Here is a 17,915-nt window from a genome sequence, read left to right on the forward strand (position 1 = left end):
GCACACCTGACCAGGCCTGCCTCCCTCTTAAGAGCCTTCAGAGGCCTGCTGACAGCATGAAGGTCATGCTCTTTAAACAGGGTTCAAGGTTGTCCACTTCTCCAGGTTCTTGAATTTCCACCCTCCAACACCACTCGACTGCTGGTGCCTCTCTGCACTTTTCTCTTTTGTGTCTTGATTCCTTTGCTCATTTTCATCTACTTATCTCTCCCAAAGGGCCTTCGCCTTCCAAGCTCCCTGCAGGCCTTTCTGTGGGAACTACGTTATACCCTGTGTGTGGTTTTGCCGTATCCTCACAGGACCACAAGCTACTTGGAGATGGAGGCCGTACTGTATTCATTTATACCTCCAAAGTAGAGAACTGAGCCCGGCACACGGGATAATCAATTGCTGAAAGGAGAGCATAACATTAAAATGCTAATTACCACTAAAGAAGAATGTACCTTGTAGACAGAGAGCAGCTAATTCCACAGCCGTTTCATAGGGGCATTTCAATCTTGAAAAAAAAAAAACAGAGGAAATTAATTCTGTATATGAACTTTAATACTCATAAACCATACAAAATATCATTAAAGTCATTTTTCAAAAGGTAGTGATATTTAGATAATGATTTTTCCCAGCGGCTTCTACTTTTGCTGTCCACATGAAAGACTGCAAACAAGCTAACTTCCACTACCTATTTCCCAAAGTCAGTCTCACCATCTAGCAAAACCACCCAACCTAGGTATGGTTTCTATCCACCCTGTGGGCAACTGTACTGAATTTGGCCAGAATGGGGGAAGTTTGGGAAGTAGAATGAAAAGCCTTCCCTTTGCCTTGTGATTTTTGAAACTTACTTGATATAGTACATGCACCTTTTCAAGCTGCCTTATATCTTTCTTGAAACCAGGTCATAATGTTAAAAATAAACAGACAGACACAATACCTAACACTGCCAAGACAGCTGGATACACTCAAGCGTTCTAATAAGTATAAGGGAGGCAGAGCCACAGACGTGTATTACTACACCCCAAATCGCTGATCTCATTCACACTTCAAACTACAAATTGAGTTAGAAAAATAATAATGACATGCATTGGTACAGAACTTCACAGTTTTCAAAAGCCTTTCGCGTGTACGACCGGATGTGGTCAGTGCACGGCGTTTATAAACCCCGAAGACGGGTGCTGCCAGGTCTCCCCCCCGCCCCCACTTTAGAGATGAGAAACTGAGTGTTCAAGGGTCTTGCTCAAGGTCATCCAGCTGGTAGGAGGCAGTGCTGGGACCAGAACACCATCCTGCTCTGAAGTACAGTAAATCAGGCCGAAGTGCACGGAAACTGCGAAGTACTGTACAAATGCGAGATGTCGCCATTAATATTTTTCCAAACTGAAGACAATTACTAGAGTTAAGAGGCCTTTAGTATGAGGAGCACAGTATGCAGAGAGAGAGAGATACACACACACTCATAATACACACACCAAAGATCTGTATCGCATGGCTGAATAAGGCAAATGTATACACTGTACAATCTACGTGTGCGATGGTGGGTATTGCACTAAGGTTTTTAGAGCATACGTTCGATGCAGAGTCTGCAAATTCGGAAATCACTTTTCAAATTTCCTTCTGATTATATTCAGAATCAAGATGTGCTCTTTTCAGCATCAGGGGTTGCTTTTTACATTCAGTATAGTCTTTGTTTTCCGTGGCACAGAAAATGGTCAATATATATGCGGAAAAGTGACACAACTGTAAAGGCTAGGACGGCGGAAATTTCCCATTTTTAAAGTAAGTACTGCAGGCGAGACCAACCACGTCAGTGCCAATGCTTCTTGTGCTTAGCAATCATTGTCGCCCGGGGGCCGGTATTGAAAAACCATTTTCGAGAGGGGAAAAGGAAATGAGATGAGATGTCTAAACCTCCTATCAGAATCAGAACCTAACCTGTTTTCGTTGCTTAAATGCAGATGGTGATGAATGAGACTTCTGACTATCCAAAGGCTTGTACGTGTATACATACTAATAACGTATCTTGCTTGCAAATACGACAACAGCCATTATGAATGGGGCAGTGATGTGATCAGGGAGAGAATTATTCCCAAATGCACATCACTTAAGATATTAAATGCTCTTGGAAATGCTTCAAGCCATATAGTAATCATTTAAAATAAGATGATGATGACAGTGATACAAGTATTAGACTCACTTTACAATGCCTGGTGTACTTTTTTTGAATTTTGAAAAGGGAACAAGGGTAGAAGAGTTAAAACAACAACAACAACAACAGTGATTTAGAAATATACTATGATCTATCCTGGGGTAAGAGGGAGAACAAAAACATACTTACTTTCCTGAAAGAATGTCATGCCTGAGTTGTAAAACAAACAGGTACCTGATAAACATACACAAAAGTCAACAGAGGGGCCTCTTTCCCAGCCACTTCCAATCCCCAACTGCCCATCACAGATCCCGCCCCACGCACAGCCCAGAATTCCGCATTGTAAAAAGGAGTCCAAATCAAATGAGAACTTTTGGTGGAAGCATCTCCTCCTGAGTCTGCAAGAAGGCATCCCAGAACCTAGCTAGGCAGGTGAGTGCAAGGTTGGAATTCGCAAGATACTTGGAGGATGGAACATGGAACACCGCACAGTCCAGTGATGGCCTCGGCAGCACCGCAGGTGCCTGAGAAGAGAGCTCACACACGGGCATGCGACGTGGCCAATCAAACAGATGGGGCGGAGCCACTGCACTTGGCCCACAGCCAGTCCCACCAGCCGATTCCGGGAAGGGTGCAGCTGCTTGTATCAGAAAGTTTACAGCTGACTGTAGTTAGCAACTGCTTGAGGCTTTTTTCCTGATGCAGGTTAACTGCAGACTCCCTCTTTTAAAAAACAAACGTGCACAAGCACACACACACACACACACACACACACACACCCAAAAATCCCGGAACTGAGCTGGAGGGGGTTATGGGGTAATGAGAAATGGGGAAAGGAAAGCAGCAAATAACACAAGTGGAGTTCACCTAAGTAAAAAAATTAAGTGTCTTGGCTTAACTAAGTGTTGTTTTTTTTAACCAGGAAGATGTGGGCATCAGAACCACTTATAGTGCTTTGTAAAAGCCAAAGCTACCCACGCTCCGCCCCATACCTACGGAATCAGCCTTACATGCAAGAGTGGTCCCCAGGAATCTGATTTGTTCAAAAGCTTCCTAAGTGCTTCTGATTCACACAACCCTGGTTAAGAATCACTGGCTTTGATGATGGCTAGAAGCAGCATGTTTCATAAAGGACTCTGAAGAGGAACTCTAGAATAATTTGTTTGAACTTTGAAAACAATGCAGATGGTCACTCTCTGTTGGAATGGATCTAGGAGAATGTGGGTGACCCAGAAATCAAAGAATAGGGGAGCTGAAGGTTCTAGTACATTCCAGAATGTTCTTGCTTCTGACAGCTGCTTAGCCACCACTGAGCTGAGTACTCACATCAAAGAGAACATAGGGCTGACATGGCCAGAACTTCCAATTTCTGCAGGAAAACCTAGTTATGAAAGGCCAGTAGGCCTCTCCAGGGTGGAGTATGATAATAAGCAGACTTTAAAGTGTTCCTTAGGTGGTCATCTCCAGGCTAATGGCCACCACCATGAGCTGACAGGTCACCGCTACTGTCCATCACGCAAATGACAAGGAGGTTCTGGGGACATCTAAAGCAGTGGAAGGCTGGGCAGAGAATCTCACTGTCAGAAGGGCCGCTGGAGGGAAATTCCATACTTAAAATGTTTTTAAAGTCTCTTTTGCTTCAACACTGTTTCTGAAGTCTAAGAGACAGGCATAGGCAGGCACACTTTCAAAGAAATCCAGTGGGGCTGAAAGATAACATGAAGGGATTCCAAGAACTTTGATATCATAGCAATCAAGGGAATACTGTGCAGCCCCTTAAAAAAAATAAGATGGCAATTTGGGACTAAGAAATACTGTTCCGATACCTGCCTTCCCTTTTTGTACCTCGACAAAAATAAAGTGCCATAGAACAACTCACCAATTTACCCACAGCCCAACAAAATAGAAATGCAACAAGAAAATAAATCTTTTAATTCTGATTCACTGAGAAAAAGGTCAAATTAAGCAAATGATAGATTTGCAAGAGAATACAGAGACAAGCACAGGCAAAGTACTAATGACTCTTGCTCAGAATATCAAGTCAGCAGATAGAAGAGGAGGCAGCCCTACAACTCAGGGGGCCCATAAGTTATAAGGTAAGTGCAAGGCGGGGAAGAGGGGAATCTTGTTCTGCATTTTGTCCTACCTTGTAAACTCTTCACGAAGGTTGTTCGGTTCTGAAGAATAATATTTAACTCGAAAGTGCAAAGCATAAGCAGGTCCAACTAAACATATGAAGATGGAAAGTTGAAGATGTTTTCCCCCAGTTTTGAAGATCAGAGAATGGACAAAAGGAAAAACACGTTAAGTTGAGTCATACATTCACCATCACACCGGGGAGGGCGCGATGGGGCATAGAAAGCTAGGGAGTTCTTTTCAATCCTTAAGCCTGGAAAACTAAGATGTGCTTTCGTGTTGACAAGGACGGTGTAGCTAAGAACTCATTCTGGAATAAAACCCTAACCATCTAGATGAATTACTAAGAGCTGACATTTTACTTTCACCCAATTGCCAAGATATTCCAAACAGACACTAACTTTTTACAAAATACGAAGTGGGCTAAAGGAAAGTGACGTGTAAACAGCCAGGGCTCTGTAATCTAAAAATACCGTGAGGACGCTGTAAAGCATTGCATGTCTTCAAGTGACCCACGCACACACAACACTGAAGAAATGGGCTTACCGTACCTATAAAACCAGCGAGCTGGACCGGACTGTCACAGCCCCAGCGTTCCCATACCCTCTTAGTCTACTTTCATAACTCATTAGCAAACGAATGCAACAGGCGTAAATTCATGCTTCCGAAGAGCAAATTAACCAGTTCTCTTTGGCAAGGGTGCCTGATTTCAGATGACAGCATGGTCTGTGTTTTCATATCTACCAAAAACTCTTAGCCAAATTTTAAACTCTAACATTTGGCCAGCCTTAAGAAATGAAAAACCATCCACTTAACACGGAATCTATTTAAAAAACGCTCCTGAGTCCTGATGAAAACATAATACCTCAAAACACTGGCCAAGGGGTTTTACACTCTGATAAAAGAAATAAGTGAGGAGGCTAAATTTCGCTTACTTACTTTTCATCTGCTTTTTTATGGGTTTGGAATGATCCAGCCAGTGCTGAAAGAAAGAAAAAGTTTCTTTAGGAATCATTCATTCATCAGCTAGACGATACAGCCCACATTTACCCTCCTCTATAAACTTTAGTCATTCTACCCATAAAACCGGGGATCGGACCAGATCAGGGTTCTCAGGCTGGGGATCAGCAAACTGTGTGGGATGGTACTAAAAAAAAAAATCTGGGGCGCCTGGGTGGCACAGCGGTTAAGCATCTGCCTTCGGCTCAGGGCGTGATCCCTGCGTTGTGGGATCGAGCCCCACATCAGGCTCCTCCGCTGGAAGCCTGCTTCTTCCTCTCCCACTCCCCCTGCTTGTGTTCCCTCTCTCGCTGGCTGTCTCTCTCTCTGTCAAATAAATAAATAAAATCTTTAAAAAAAAAAAATCTATGCTTAGGTACTGTTAAGTACATTTTTTCTTGGGAGAGTTACCTTTTCAAAGATGTGCCTAAAAGAACTTAAAACCTTTTAACTAACTGGTCTGTGGAGGCCCTTCTGGTCAGTGGTGCAACGTCAGCTTTTCCTTCTAAATTTCTCAAGTTACACTCAATCTTCTCCCGATTCGCCATCAGCCTGGTAAAGACTGGCAGCCACGCTGCAGCGAACCTCTGACCGCGCACGGGTCCTGGAGCTCTGTCGCTCTAAATGCTCAAATGATAAAACCCAAACTCATGACCCCATTGTTCTTTTGCCAGGAAAAGGACCCCAAGAAAGCTAGAAAGACAGGTAGGGATTTGCCGGAGATAATTTTGCTCTGGTCAACGAGGACATTTCAATTTCCTGTCATTTTCATCAGAAAGAACACTTGGGTCCTATCCACCCCAGGAAATCACAAAACCATTTCCCTCATATGAAAATTCCTCTGTAATGTCCAAGTGGTTGATACCACAGTCCTGATGAGCCTCTCAGCAGCTTAACTTCCACGGAAAACAGCATTTAGGACTGCTCTGCTGTGAGCCCCTCCAAGCGATCCCAAGCCCTGGAGGGCAGGGACGGTGTGCTTTCATCATTCCCGAGTCTCATGCCAGGCACGGAGCATGGCACCCAGCAGGCCCTTATTAGAGACTTGAGAAATAAATACATGCGAGATATAATTTTTTTTAAAAGGAGGCAAAGAGGAACTTTTGCCACCACTTTAGGTCAACTGGATACACACTGAAATGTCCCCGTGAGGGTAACGTCTGGAACAACACAGCCAGACTGGGTTTCTCACTGGCTGCTCAGACTCAGAGGCCCTTCTGCTGGCTGCCAATATACTTTCAGAAGCAGTCTCAACTCTGCACATTCTAATCACGAGGAAGGGTGGGACTGAATTACTGCAGTGTACTCTACCCCTCACCAAAGAGCCCATTATGACTGTGTGGGAGGAGGGGAATAAGGAAACACAAAAGCAAATAACAGGTGACTTATAACACAATAAGCTGTGAGCAGTGCGACGGGAGAACGTGGGCTTTGTCATCTCCACCCTCCGGCTCAGCAACCGGGTAATGAAGGAAGATCAGCACAGCAGGCTGCGGGTCTCGAAGGCCCAAGTGCGGGATGCTTTCTCTCACTGTTAATAGCTATGAATTGGGAGTGACCTAAATGTCTAGCAACAAAGAAAGATTTAAAAAATGGCTCGTCCATATGATGAAATACTATTCAGTCTTTAAAACTGTTGCGGGCCTCTTTATCAATGTGGCAAGAGACCCCCAGCTCAACACTTGATGAAAAGAAAACAAACAAACAAACCAACCAGGATCCTGTTTATATAAAATTATTACTTTCTATCAAAATATGTCTAGAAGGATTTATAGACGTTATTTTTGGATGTGGGGCTGTGGATGCCATTTAGCTCTTCTCTTTTTTACTTTTCTGCACAATTTTTTACTTTTAATGAGAATAGGATCTGCATGCCGGTGGGCCAGCTTGTCACTCGCATTTTTCATCCCGTTGTTTGCCCCATCAGAATGCCGTATCGCTGCTGCCCTCAACCAAGCAGAAAACCTCGGACCTTAGCCCCTGGGAGGAGGACAGATACAGACCTGATAAAGGTATATTTACTTTCCTGCCAAAGTCTCACACTAATGGCTATGACTAAACTCCTTTCCCTCACTTTGAAATGAATTTACTATTACCATGCAAAGAAAGTTCTCCCGGGAACCAGCCTTCTAATTAGCCCCAGAGGCTCCTAGCTTAAAGGGGCTTGTCCCATTTCCTTCCTTCAAGTCCCCTCCTATCTGGAATAGAACACATGAAGCCCACTGTTCCCCTCCCTCTGCCGTCACACTACGATCCTGATCCAAGTCCAACCTGTGCTGTTCCTGTGGTGGCGGTTTTCAACCCTGGTTGCGCATTGCAGTCACGATTACCCAGGTCCCACCCAAGATCCATTAAACAGAATCTCAGAGCATTAGTGTTTTTTAAAGGCTCCCAGTGTGCCCATTAAATATTTAGTGCTTAAGTCTTCCCACATCCTCCTCTTACCCTGAAATATATCCTACTGATCTTGGGGATCTTGACACATCCACGACCCCTTCTGAAAATCGTTGTCTGGGCTTGGTAAAATCTCAAGCAATTTCAAGGTTTACTGTCCAGATGTCTACGGTTGGTGTTAACTGTCAGGTCATGGCTAATGCTCCTACTGGACAGCAGCCTACTTTTCCTTCTGGCCATGCTGTGTAAGGAGCTCCCTTACCCATGCGGGCTGGCCTCCATCCTTCCTGCCCGGCCACAGCGCCCTGCCCAAAGCAGGACATGCCAGGATGGAGGCCTGTGAGAAGTCTGGGGCTCACTAAGCTGGGAAGTCATCAGAAACAGTTTCATTTTAAAAGCTCCTTGGCCCTATCGGGAGGGTTCAGATCAGGTTTGCTTGCCTGCATCAGAGGGGATAACAAATCCAGCCATAATCCTGAAACAAGAGATGATAAAATCTATCTTGTATCTAACCAGTTCAAAATGACCTGACCTTCTTCTTAGCTGCAGGAGCTGACCAGACTCTGATTACCAGTGTTTTATTCCACAAGACCACCTCATGATGAATTCCCGGGCACTATGGCCCAACGTGGCCTTTAGTAAATCGTATCTTACACGAGGCTCCAAGGGCTACGTTCAGCAGCAGCTGGACCTGTCTTAGATGTTCACCTGCATCCCAGCTAAATATAGCCACACTGCCTGTCTGCAAAGGCCAAGGCAATGGTTCCAGCCCTCTTAAAAGACCACTAAACCAGTCACTGGAGATAGACGAGGGCATATCTAAGTTCAAATGGCATAACATTTAACTCAAACAGGTGTTAGAAAGGTGGTTTCTGATCTGAATTTCGCATCCAAGCCAATCTGGCAAAACCCTTTCCATAAATCAAGATGGGAGACGATTTGGCAAAACCCATGTGTTCTGACAAAATATCCATTCTGGAACCATGACATGCATAAGGCTGGTTGTAGAACTGAGTTGTCTAAAATCTATACAGAAGCATTTGAACTCCAATGGCCAAGGGAAGCTCAGGAGTTGAAAAGGGTCTAGAACCCGCCTGAACAAGCCCTAAGCCTTCACCATCAAGGGTGAGTGCTGGAACCCATCACTGGCTGTCTAGGACCTGTCGAGTTTCTTAGCTTACAAAAAGTGTCTAGTTTGCATTTAAATTAGAGCTGGAAGAAATGTGAAGAGATAATCATATCCAAGGGATGAAAAGAGAAAGGAGGGAAAGGACACTTTTGGAGCTTACTGTGTGTGATATGATTTATAATAAGAAATATATATTTGGTCTTAGTTTCTGGCACAGAGCTCTTAAAATCCTTGGAATTTTCTACACAGTATGAGCAATAAAGGTGTCCTGACAGTCATAACAAATCCCCTTCAAACACACCTGAGTTTATGTTAATGAGGTGACTTCCAGAAAGCACCTAAGGATGGGGGCTGGTTGCCAGGGGAACTAACCTGTGACTAGAGGGTTGAAGCTTACCTCTGACCTCTGGGGAGGGGGTGGGGGCCTGGAGGTTCAATCAATCACCAATGCCAATGATGTAATCAATCATGCCCTTTTAACAAAGCCTCCATAAAAATTTAAAGGTAGGATCGGGGGAGCTTTGGGGCTGGGGAACACACAGAGACTGGGAGAGAGTGGGGCATCCAGAGAAGGCGGGGAAGCTCTGCACTGCCCACTCCGCCCTACACCTTGCTCTCTCTAGCTCTTCTGTCAGGCTGCTCCTGAGTTACCTCTTTTTATATCGGACTGGTAACCTAGTGAGTCAAATGTTTCCGAGTTCTATGATCTGTTCTAGAAAATTAATTGAGCTTGGAGGGGGTCGTGGGGAACTCCTACCTATACAGGTGACAATCTGGACTCGTGACTGGCATCTGAAGTGTGGAGTGGGGGTAGGTACGGGGTGGGGAACAGTCTTGTAGGACCGAACCCTTCACCTGTGGGATCTGAGGCTATCTGCAGGTAGACGGCATCAGAATTAATTGCTTGGTGGTGTTGGCAGACACCCACGTTGGACTGTGTCCCACCTATCACTCGCTTAGGCCTCAAAGCAGATGAAGGCGGCCATGCAGAGGGCTCGGATGCCCCGGAATCCCAGCGCTAGAGAGGTGGGGGCAGGGTCAGAAATGAGGCTGTGTCAGCAGCCAGGGGCCTGGGTCTCCACACCAGACACTAGCTCGGAGTCCCTTCGAGAGAAGGGATGTCTCCTTCTCATCCACGATGAAGCCCCATAACCTCACTTATACCAGGTACTCGAGATTTCCTTGGGGATTCATCTAAATCAACTGCAGAGACCCCTTTATCAACAGCTTTCCATCCAGCATCAATATTTGCACATGGGCAGGAAAATCCTCGCTCTGCCAGCCTTCAGAGACAGGCTGCTGGGAGGCCTGTGGCATTTTTGAGCTGTTTCACACTCCTTTGTACTAAAGTAGAAGGAGGCGGGAGAGCAGAGTTCGAGTCCCAGCTCTGCTGCCCTCCTGGCATGTGGCCATCGGCAGGCCCCCTGAGACTGTTTCCTCATCTGTGCACTGAGCTTGCCCTGACACGCTGTCTGAAGAATAACTCAATGGCCATGGAAACTATGATGAACCTTTGAAATGGAAGGATGGTCCGTTTCTCACAGTAATAGCACCCCAACAGCACCTCCCTCCAGGTGCATGTGAGATGGTAGGAAGGCTCAGCAGTGTCCACACAAGGGGCATGTGTGATGGCATTCCAAGCCATCATCAGAGCGAGGCCACAAACGCCCTTCAGCACCCACTGACCCTCTTGGAAGCCACCGAATCCGTGTTAACCTCACCTCGCAGCCCTGGGCCTCTTATTACCCATCCACCTGATTCTAGGCTACAAAGACCAGAGGAAAAACATTCCACAAGTCTAGAGACAAAGGCCCAAATCACCTTTTCTGGATCCCTTGCTGCAAAGCATGGCACCATAAAATGCTCCCTTTTCCTGTTGGGAGGGGCTCTGGAAGGGACTTAAACGGCCACACCTGCCCTGCAGAACATCTGACCCCAGGACCCGGAAGGAGGCTCCTGCTTGGTGGGGCTGTTATCACCCCTGCCCCCAATCCCTGCCACTCCTCTTCCCTCTGACGCCTCACTCACTCCTCCCCGAGTGACCGTATTCCACTGGGACAGTCGTCTCCCCCACCAGAATGCGGCAGGCCAGAACAGTGTCCTGCTTACCTCGGCACCACAGAGACTGACCGTGAGGAAGCTCCCAGGCAAAGTTTGCTGAATGGCTACTGCTTAAACATGTTGTTTGTGTGGGCGCATGCACGTGGACGTGTGGCTGAGATGCTACCGTGTGTCATGGAACCAGTAGAGCCCAGTGGAAAGGGCTGGCCTTTGCAATGAAACCAGGCTCTGCATCCTGCCTCTGTGCTTCACTTTGACCTTTACAAGTTTCATCATCTGTAAAATGGGTCTGCTCTATGGCTGGTTTTCCAGATGATGAAGATTAAATAAGAATTATATGGAGTGTTTACGCTGATGCCTGGCTCAGAGCTCATCAGAGTGGGAGCTCAGGAAACAGCAGCTATCTGATCAGTCTGTAAGAAAGCTAGGTGGGTGTAGGCCAGAGCCTCCTCTCTCCGAAGAAAGCTTTCCTATATAAAAATAGAACCAATGCCCCTGCTTTGAGCTAGGCAAAGGTGAGATCTACAGAATGGGCTCCTGCCTGCCTGGATTTGGAAAAGGGAAACAGGAGGCCCCAGCCTCAACTGCTAAAAATAGGCAATGCCAATAGACTTTGACCTTGCTTCAGGGCTGGGCAGCGCACTATGGTAACCAGGCTTGGCTCTTTGCAGGGAGCTGGGGACATAAGCTGGGTATGCAGAGAGCTGTGCCAAGAGCCCTGCCACTGCCAGCCCTCTGATTTACATGCAGAGGCAGGGTGGGGATGTCATTTCTTGTAGGAGCCTCACAAGGCAATGAGCCAAAGGCCAAGCGGACCGTTCCCTTCCTGGCCCCCATCTATTACACCTGCCATCAATTGCTTCATTTGTACCAGGCGCCCGGAAAATCAACGACTCAGGGAATAGTCCCAAAGGGATCACCTAAATCGCTAACGTTTCTCCCACAGCCAAGGCAGCCTTGCAGGTTCCAGCTCGCCTACGTGCATCCCCTCTGGGAGCTGTGATGTCTTCTGGTTCCCCCTCAGCTTGCCCAGCTGGAAAGAGAAGACCCACACCCATGTGAGATTACAAAACCCTTTCTCCTCCATTAACTCTCTGAGCCCCTCAATCTCCCTGTGATACAGATGTTACTGCCTCTACTTTAGGGTTAGGAAAAGAGGCTTGAAGTATAGCACTTACCCATGAGGTCATAAAGCCTGTGTTTGAGTCTGAGCTGTGCTACTCGCTGAGGGCCCTGCCAAAGTCTAAAGGCTTTCGTCTCACCATCAAGAAGACAGAAACATCTGACAAATGGCTTCTAAGGTCGCTTCTAGGGCTGAAGACTTGAGGTTTTAGGTGGTATACCTTGTCAATAAGAGTCACCAAGAAGAAGCAGTCCTAAGTCTGAGGATCTCATCAGAAAGGTCTGTTTATATACACAGATAACGAACCCGAAGCCAGATAAGCAAACTGCCACAGGAGACAGAGCAGCACAAAGGTTTCCAGAGAGCAGGAGAAGCCCGGAAAGTTCAGGACATGCTGCGGAAGGAAGAGTTGTCGTCTGAGACAGTCTTGAAGGACAGCCAGAAGTTTAAACGGGGTGAGAAAGGGCATGCTAGGAGGGGAACCCAGACACACAGGCATACAGATAAGTGCAGGGTCGCCAGAACCCAGCCTGTCAGGAGCCCAGCCTGGAAATCAAACTCATGAGAAGGGTTCTGGGAGCAGCTGCTGCACACCCTTGGATCCTCAAAGTCCGGTAGATGAGGGCCCTGCACCTGCTCTATGGGGGAAGAACAGCACGTTGCACTCAGAGCCGGAAGCTGGGAAGATGTCTGGATCCTGCAGCGCCTGTGCCAGGGCACCAGCGGACAGGAGTGCCTGGCAGCCCAGGGAGCGGAGGTGCACGGCCAGGCCTTTCGTACTGGGAGTCACATCCTTGGCTTTCTGGGAATCTGAGTGGCTGGAGAGGGGTCACCTGGGGATGAGGACATGCCACCAGGGCCACAGGCACGTGGCTCTAATGGCAGAAACGACAGATATCTTCTCCCTGCTGCCATGAGAAGCCATGTGGGTCAGACGCACCCGCCTCCCCCTTCAGAACATGAGAACTGGAAGAGCTCTTAGGAACAGGTCCGAGAACCCCATTTTACAGATGAGAAAACTGAGGACAAGGGAGAAAAGGCAGCTCGTCGAAAGCCCCCAAGTAAGTTAGGGGCAGAGCTAGGAACAAGGTCCAGGTCAGACTCACAGTCCAGGGCTGTAGACGTTCTGAAGCCCAAAATACCACATGCATGAAGCCACACGGAAGGCAGAACAGGGAAGGGAGAGCTTCCGGGCAGTGGAAGGCTGACGAGCGTCAGAGGATGGGACAGCTGGATGATACTGGAGACAGAGAGGAGCACTCTCAATCCAGCACCCCGGAAGCAACTAGAAATGGAACTGTGAGGCAGGTCTAGGGGGTAAATGCTAGAGAAATACACCCGTTTCCTGAACACCAAACGGTGAAAAGGACAGAGAGAAAGAAAAAGAAACTTTGTGGTGCAGGGTAAGAAAACTCAAAGGGTTTTAGCTAAATGACCTCCATCTTCTTGGCAGGAGGTAAGGCCAAGTGCAAGAACAGAGTCGTTTGCAGGGACTGGACTGCAGGGCTGTAGTCAGGATTCCGAAGGGGAACCGAGTCCAAGAGGGGCTAACAAGGCTCCAAGAGTAGCTCAGGGGCTTGGACTTTGCTGCATCTGTGATCTGTGACCTGTACTGGTGCCAAAAGGCACAGCCCGTGACTCTCCAGCAACGCCTGCCAGCCTGGGAGAAGCAGCAGAGGAAACAGATGGGCCTGCATGTGGAGGGGAGGCCAGGGGACAGTCCCGGGGGCAGGAGCATCAAAAGGCAAGTGAGCACACAGGAGAGATGGCTGAGGCTCTGCCAGGTCGCAAGAGGGGAGAATGAGGCAGGAGGCAATTATTAAGGCCCCAGGCCAGACGAGGGACTGGAAAGACGGAATCAAGGGAAGTTATCATGGAATGGGAATGACAGAATTCCAGCTCTTGGAGCAACTGGGTGGTGATAAGACCCAAGTGAATGTGTGCGAGGTTTGCCCAAGTGAAGTTTCAATGCGAGGAAACAGTGTCCAAGGTATTTAGAAAGATGCGCAACTTGAATTCCCAGGTTGCCCAGGGGAAAAGAGAGGCTGAGACAGCTGTGAGTCAGAAGGCAGGGCACCAGGTGGCCCAACCTGGAAGACAGAACTGGGGCGGGGGGGGGGGGGGGGGGGGAGGCTGCCAGTCTGCCCCTGTCCAGGGTCCTGGCGGGTGGGGATGAGTCTCCAACTGCAAAACGGAGAAGGAATCTGGACCACTATCCCAAGGTGGCAGCCAGAGTGTTCGCGGCAACAGTCAGGGAGGTAAGGGGATGGGCTGTCGGCGGACAGGAAGTCCTGAGGTCCAGGGGGGCATCTGGTGTCCACCCAGGAGGCCTGCAGCCAAGAGGATCCACAGAAGTCCTGACACCACGGCATCATCTTGGGACTCAGCATCACACAGACGTTCTCAGGTGGACCCAATTTCTAAGCACCGATTTTGAGTGTCTTAGCCTTAGCGGTCACAAGTCATCCCCCCGGGAGTATCTGAAGAAGTGTCTTTAGGTAGAAAGGCTTAGCCACGGATGGATGCTCAACCGTCTGCTATCAGGGAACCCACCCTCTCCTACAGTCTAAAACAGCATCTCCCCCTTACTCAGTCTGTCCCTCCCCTTACTCTGCTTTATTTTTCTTAACACTTACCACCATTTGTCATTTAGGTGTTCACTGCTTTGTCTACGGTGCTTAAAACAGGGCCCAGTACATAACTGATGCTCAATAAATATTTTTTTACTCAATTATAATTAACATAGTGTTATAATAGTTTCGGGCAGACAATGCAATGATTCAACAATGTTATACATTTCTCAGTGCTCATCAAGATACATATATTCTCAACCCCCTTTATTTCACCCATCCCCCCACCCACCTCAAAAAATATTTTTTGACTGTTGAATAAATTACCTTTGAAACACAAAGGTAGACTTTGTTGGGGAAGGAGACTCTGAAGTCATTCATGCTTTTGACAAGGGTGGTTCTGAGCTACGTCAGGTTCACTCCCCCTGGCGCCCCCACCGTGGCCAGTTCTGTCTCAGGCAAAGCAGAGGGAGTCTTTGCTGACCTAACACGACCTCCTGGAGCCTGCAAGATGGTTCTCAGGCAGTGCCAAGACCTGCTCCGACCAGCCCCTGCACCCACTAAGCCTGGCTGGGCTCACATGCAGTGTGTTCACAGTGCCTGCTCTCTCCACCCAGCAAGAGTCCACAAGAAGATGATGCTTCAGTCTCTGTGCCGGTTAAAAATAAAGCATCATTAAAAGAATTTCTAGATGGTATATCTTCTGCTTTCTACCTCCTCTAGAAATGTGCCTGTGCCGCATCCCTATGCTTGGAAATGTTTCCCGAATCCCTTGCACAATAGGAGTATTTCTTGCTCTCTTCCTCTCCTGGTTATTGGCCACATGGGGGGGGGGGCGTATGGATGAATGTCACCTGGGCACCATCACTGCCACCCCAACGCTCGCTACTGCAACATCACAGTTTAACTCCTATTTTTCCTCGATCAATCTCCAGCAACTGCGGATCTGCAATTAGCTTGAAAAGTCAACCTGTCCCGAAACGAATCAAAGGTGTACTTACAGTGACCTGGGAAGAGTCGAGGAACTGGAGGCCGAAGTAATCTGTTTCCACCAGGTCCAAGTGGTACACGATCTGATCGAATAGATCCTGGCCTTTGGCATGTTTCTGGAAGACAATTGGGTAGATGAAAATTGAGGATGTGACTGCTGGATAAGAACAAAACATTTTAAAAGCAAACAAAACCAAAACCACTTTTGTCTCTATATTGCATACATGTATATGCCACGGTAGACACATTTTTAAAAGTTTAATTATTTTAGGGGTGCCTAGGTGGCTCAGTCAATTAACTGTCTGCTTTCAGCTCAGGTCAGGATCCCAGAATCCTGGGACTGTGGCCCCGCATCGAGCTCCTTGCTCAGCGGGGGAGTCTGCTTCTCCTTTCTGCATCTCCCTCTGCCCCTGCTCCTGTGTTCTCTCTCTCTTGCTTGCTCTCTTGCTCACTCTCTCTCTAATAAAATCATTTTAAAAATTAAATTATTTTTATTATAATAAAAATTCATTATTAAATCTAATTACTCATACTGAAAACAAAACACAACACCAAAGAACAACTTCATAGGATGAATAGGGAGCCAACGCCTTATTATGAAAACTGGTAAATAAAGGGAAGAGAACAGGCACTGATCTGGCCGTTAGCTGTAGCCCTGGGTAACCAAAGGGTAAATGATGAGATATACAGAAATTAAATCAAAACGGATCAAAGACCTAAACGCAAGAGCTAAAACTATAAAATTCTCAAAATGGAGGCACAAATCCTCATGACCTTGGATTAAGCAATAACTTCTTAGATATAACACCACAAGCACAAGCAACAAAAACCCCCAATAAACCAGAGGTGCCTGGCTGGCTCAGTCAGCAGAGCATGCGACTCTTGATCTCAGGGTCACGAGTTCGAGCCCCATGTTGGGCATGGAGCCTACTTAAATCAAAAAAACAAACAAACAAACAAACAAAAAAACCTACCAATAAACCAGGCATCATCAAAATGTGAATCTTTTGTGCTTCAAAGGACAAAGACACCAAGAAAGCACAAACACACCCCAAAATGGGAGAACATTTTTGCATATCACATATCTCATAAGGGACTTCTAGTTAGAATATATGAAGAACTTTTACATTGCAATAATAGAAAAAATTCAATTAAAAAATGGACAAGGATACCACCTTATACCACCTTACGCCAGTTAGAATGGCAAAAATAGACAAGGCAAGAAACAACAATTGTTGGAGAGGATGTGGAGAAAGGGGATCCCTCCTACATTGTTGGTGGGAATGCAAGTTGGTACAGCCACTCTGGAAAACAGTGTGGAGGTCCCTTAAAAAGTTAAAAATTGAGCTACCCTATGATCCAGCCATTGCACTACTGGGTGTTTACCCCAAAGATACAGATGTAGTAAAGAGAAGGGCCATATGCACCCCAATGTTCATAGCAGCAATGTCCACAATAGCTAAATCATGGAAGGAGCCGAGATGCCCTTCAACAGATGACTGGATTAAGAAGTTGTGGTCCATATATACAATGGAATATTACTGAGCTATCAAAAAGAACGAGTTCTCAACATTTGCTGCAACATGGACGGCACTGGAGGAGATAATGCTAAGTGAAATAAGTCAAGCAGAGAAAGACAACTATCATATGATTTCTCTCATCTATGGAACATAAGAACTAGGATGATCAGTAGGGGAAGAAAGGGATAAAGAAAGGGGGGGTAATCAGAAGGAGGAATGAAACATGAGAGACTATGGACTATGAGAAACAAACTGAGGGCCTCAGAGAGGAGGGGGGTGGGGGAATGGTATAGACCGGTGATGGGTAGTAAGGAGGGCACGTATTGCATGGTACACTGGGTGTTATACGCAACTAATGAATCATCGAGCCTTGCATCGGAAACCGGGGATGTACTGTATGGTGACTAACATAATATAATAAAAAATCATTAAAAAAAAATGGACAAGGGATATATAGTATAGATAGCTAGTTCTCCAAAGACATACAAATACCCAATAAGCACACGAAAAGATGTTCAACCTCATTAGTCATTAGGGAAATGCAAACCAAAGGCACAATCAGACTCTACTTCACACCCACTAGCAAAAAAGACAGACAATAAGAAATGTCGAGAACTCGGAACGCTCATCTACTGCTGATGGGGATGTAAAACATCCAGACATTTTGGGAAGCAGTTTGGCAGTTTCTCAAATGGTTAAATAGAGAGTCACCATGTGACCCAGCAATTCCCCCCCAAGTACATACCCAAGAGAAATGAAAACATTGCCCTCATATAGAAATCTGTACAAAAACGTTCATAGCAGGATTGTTCATAACGGCCCCAAAAGCGGAAGAAACCCAAGTGTCCATCAACTG

General features: G+C 46.7%; 1 protein-coding gene across 1 annotated transcript in view; it reads right to left on the reverse strand.

The window, feature by feature from the left end:
- EPB41L4B (erythrocyte membrane protein band 4.1 like 4B) overlaps positions 1-17,915 on the reverse strand; it is a 126,298-nt gene that overhangs the window by 74,208 nt on the left and 34,175 nt on the right. Inside the window, 5 exon segments of the mRNA XM_040631688.1 lie at positions 444-496; positions 2,327-2,371; positions 4,284-4,362; positions 5,213-5,255; positions 15,551-15,655. Coding sequence (XP_040487622.1) covers positions 444-496; positions 2,327-2,371; positions 4,284-4,362; positions 5,213-5,255; positions 15,551-15,655 — 325 coding nt within the window.

Source organism: Ursus maritimus, unplaced genomic scaffold (genome assembly GCF_017311325.1).
Source record: "Ursus maritimus isolate PB19 unplaced genomic scaffold, ASM1731132v1 scaffold_17, whole genome shotgun sequence".
Lineage (NCBI taxonomy): Eukaryota > Metazoa > Chordata > Mammalia > Carnivora > Ursidae > Ursus > Ursus maritimus.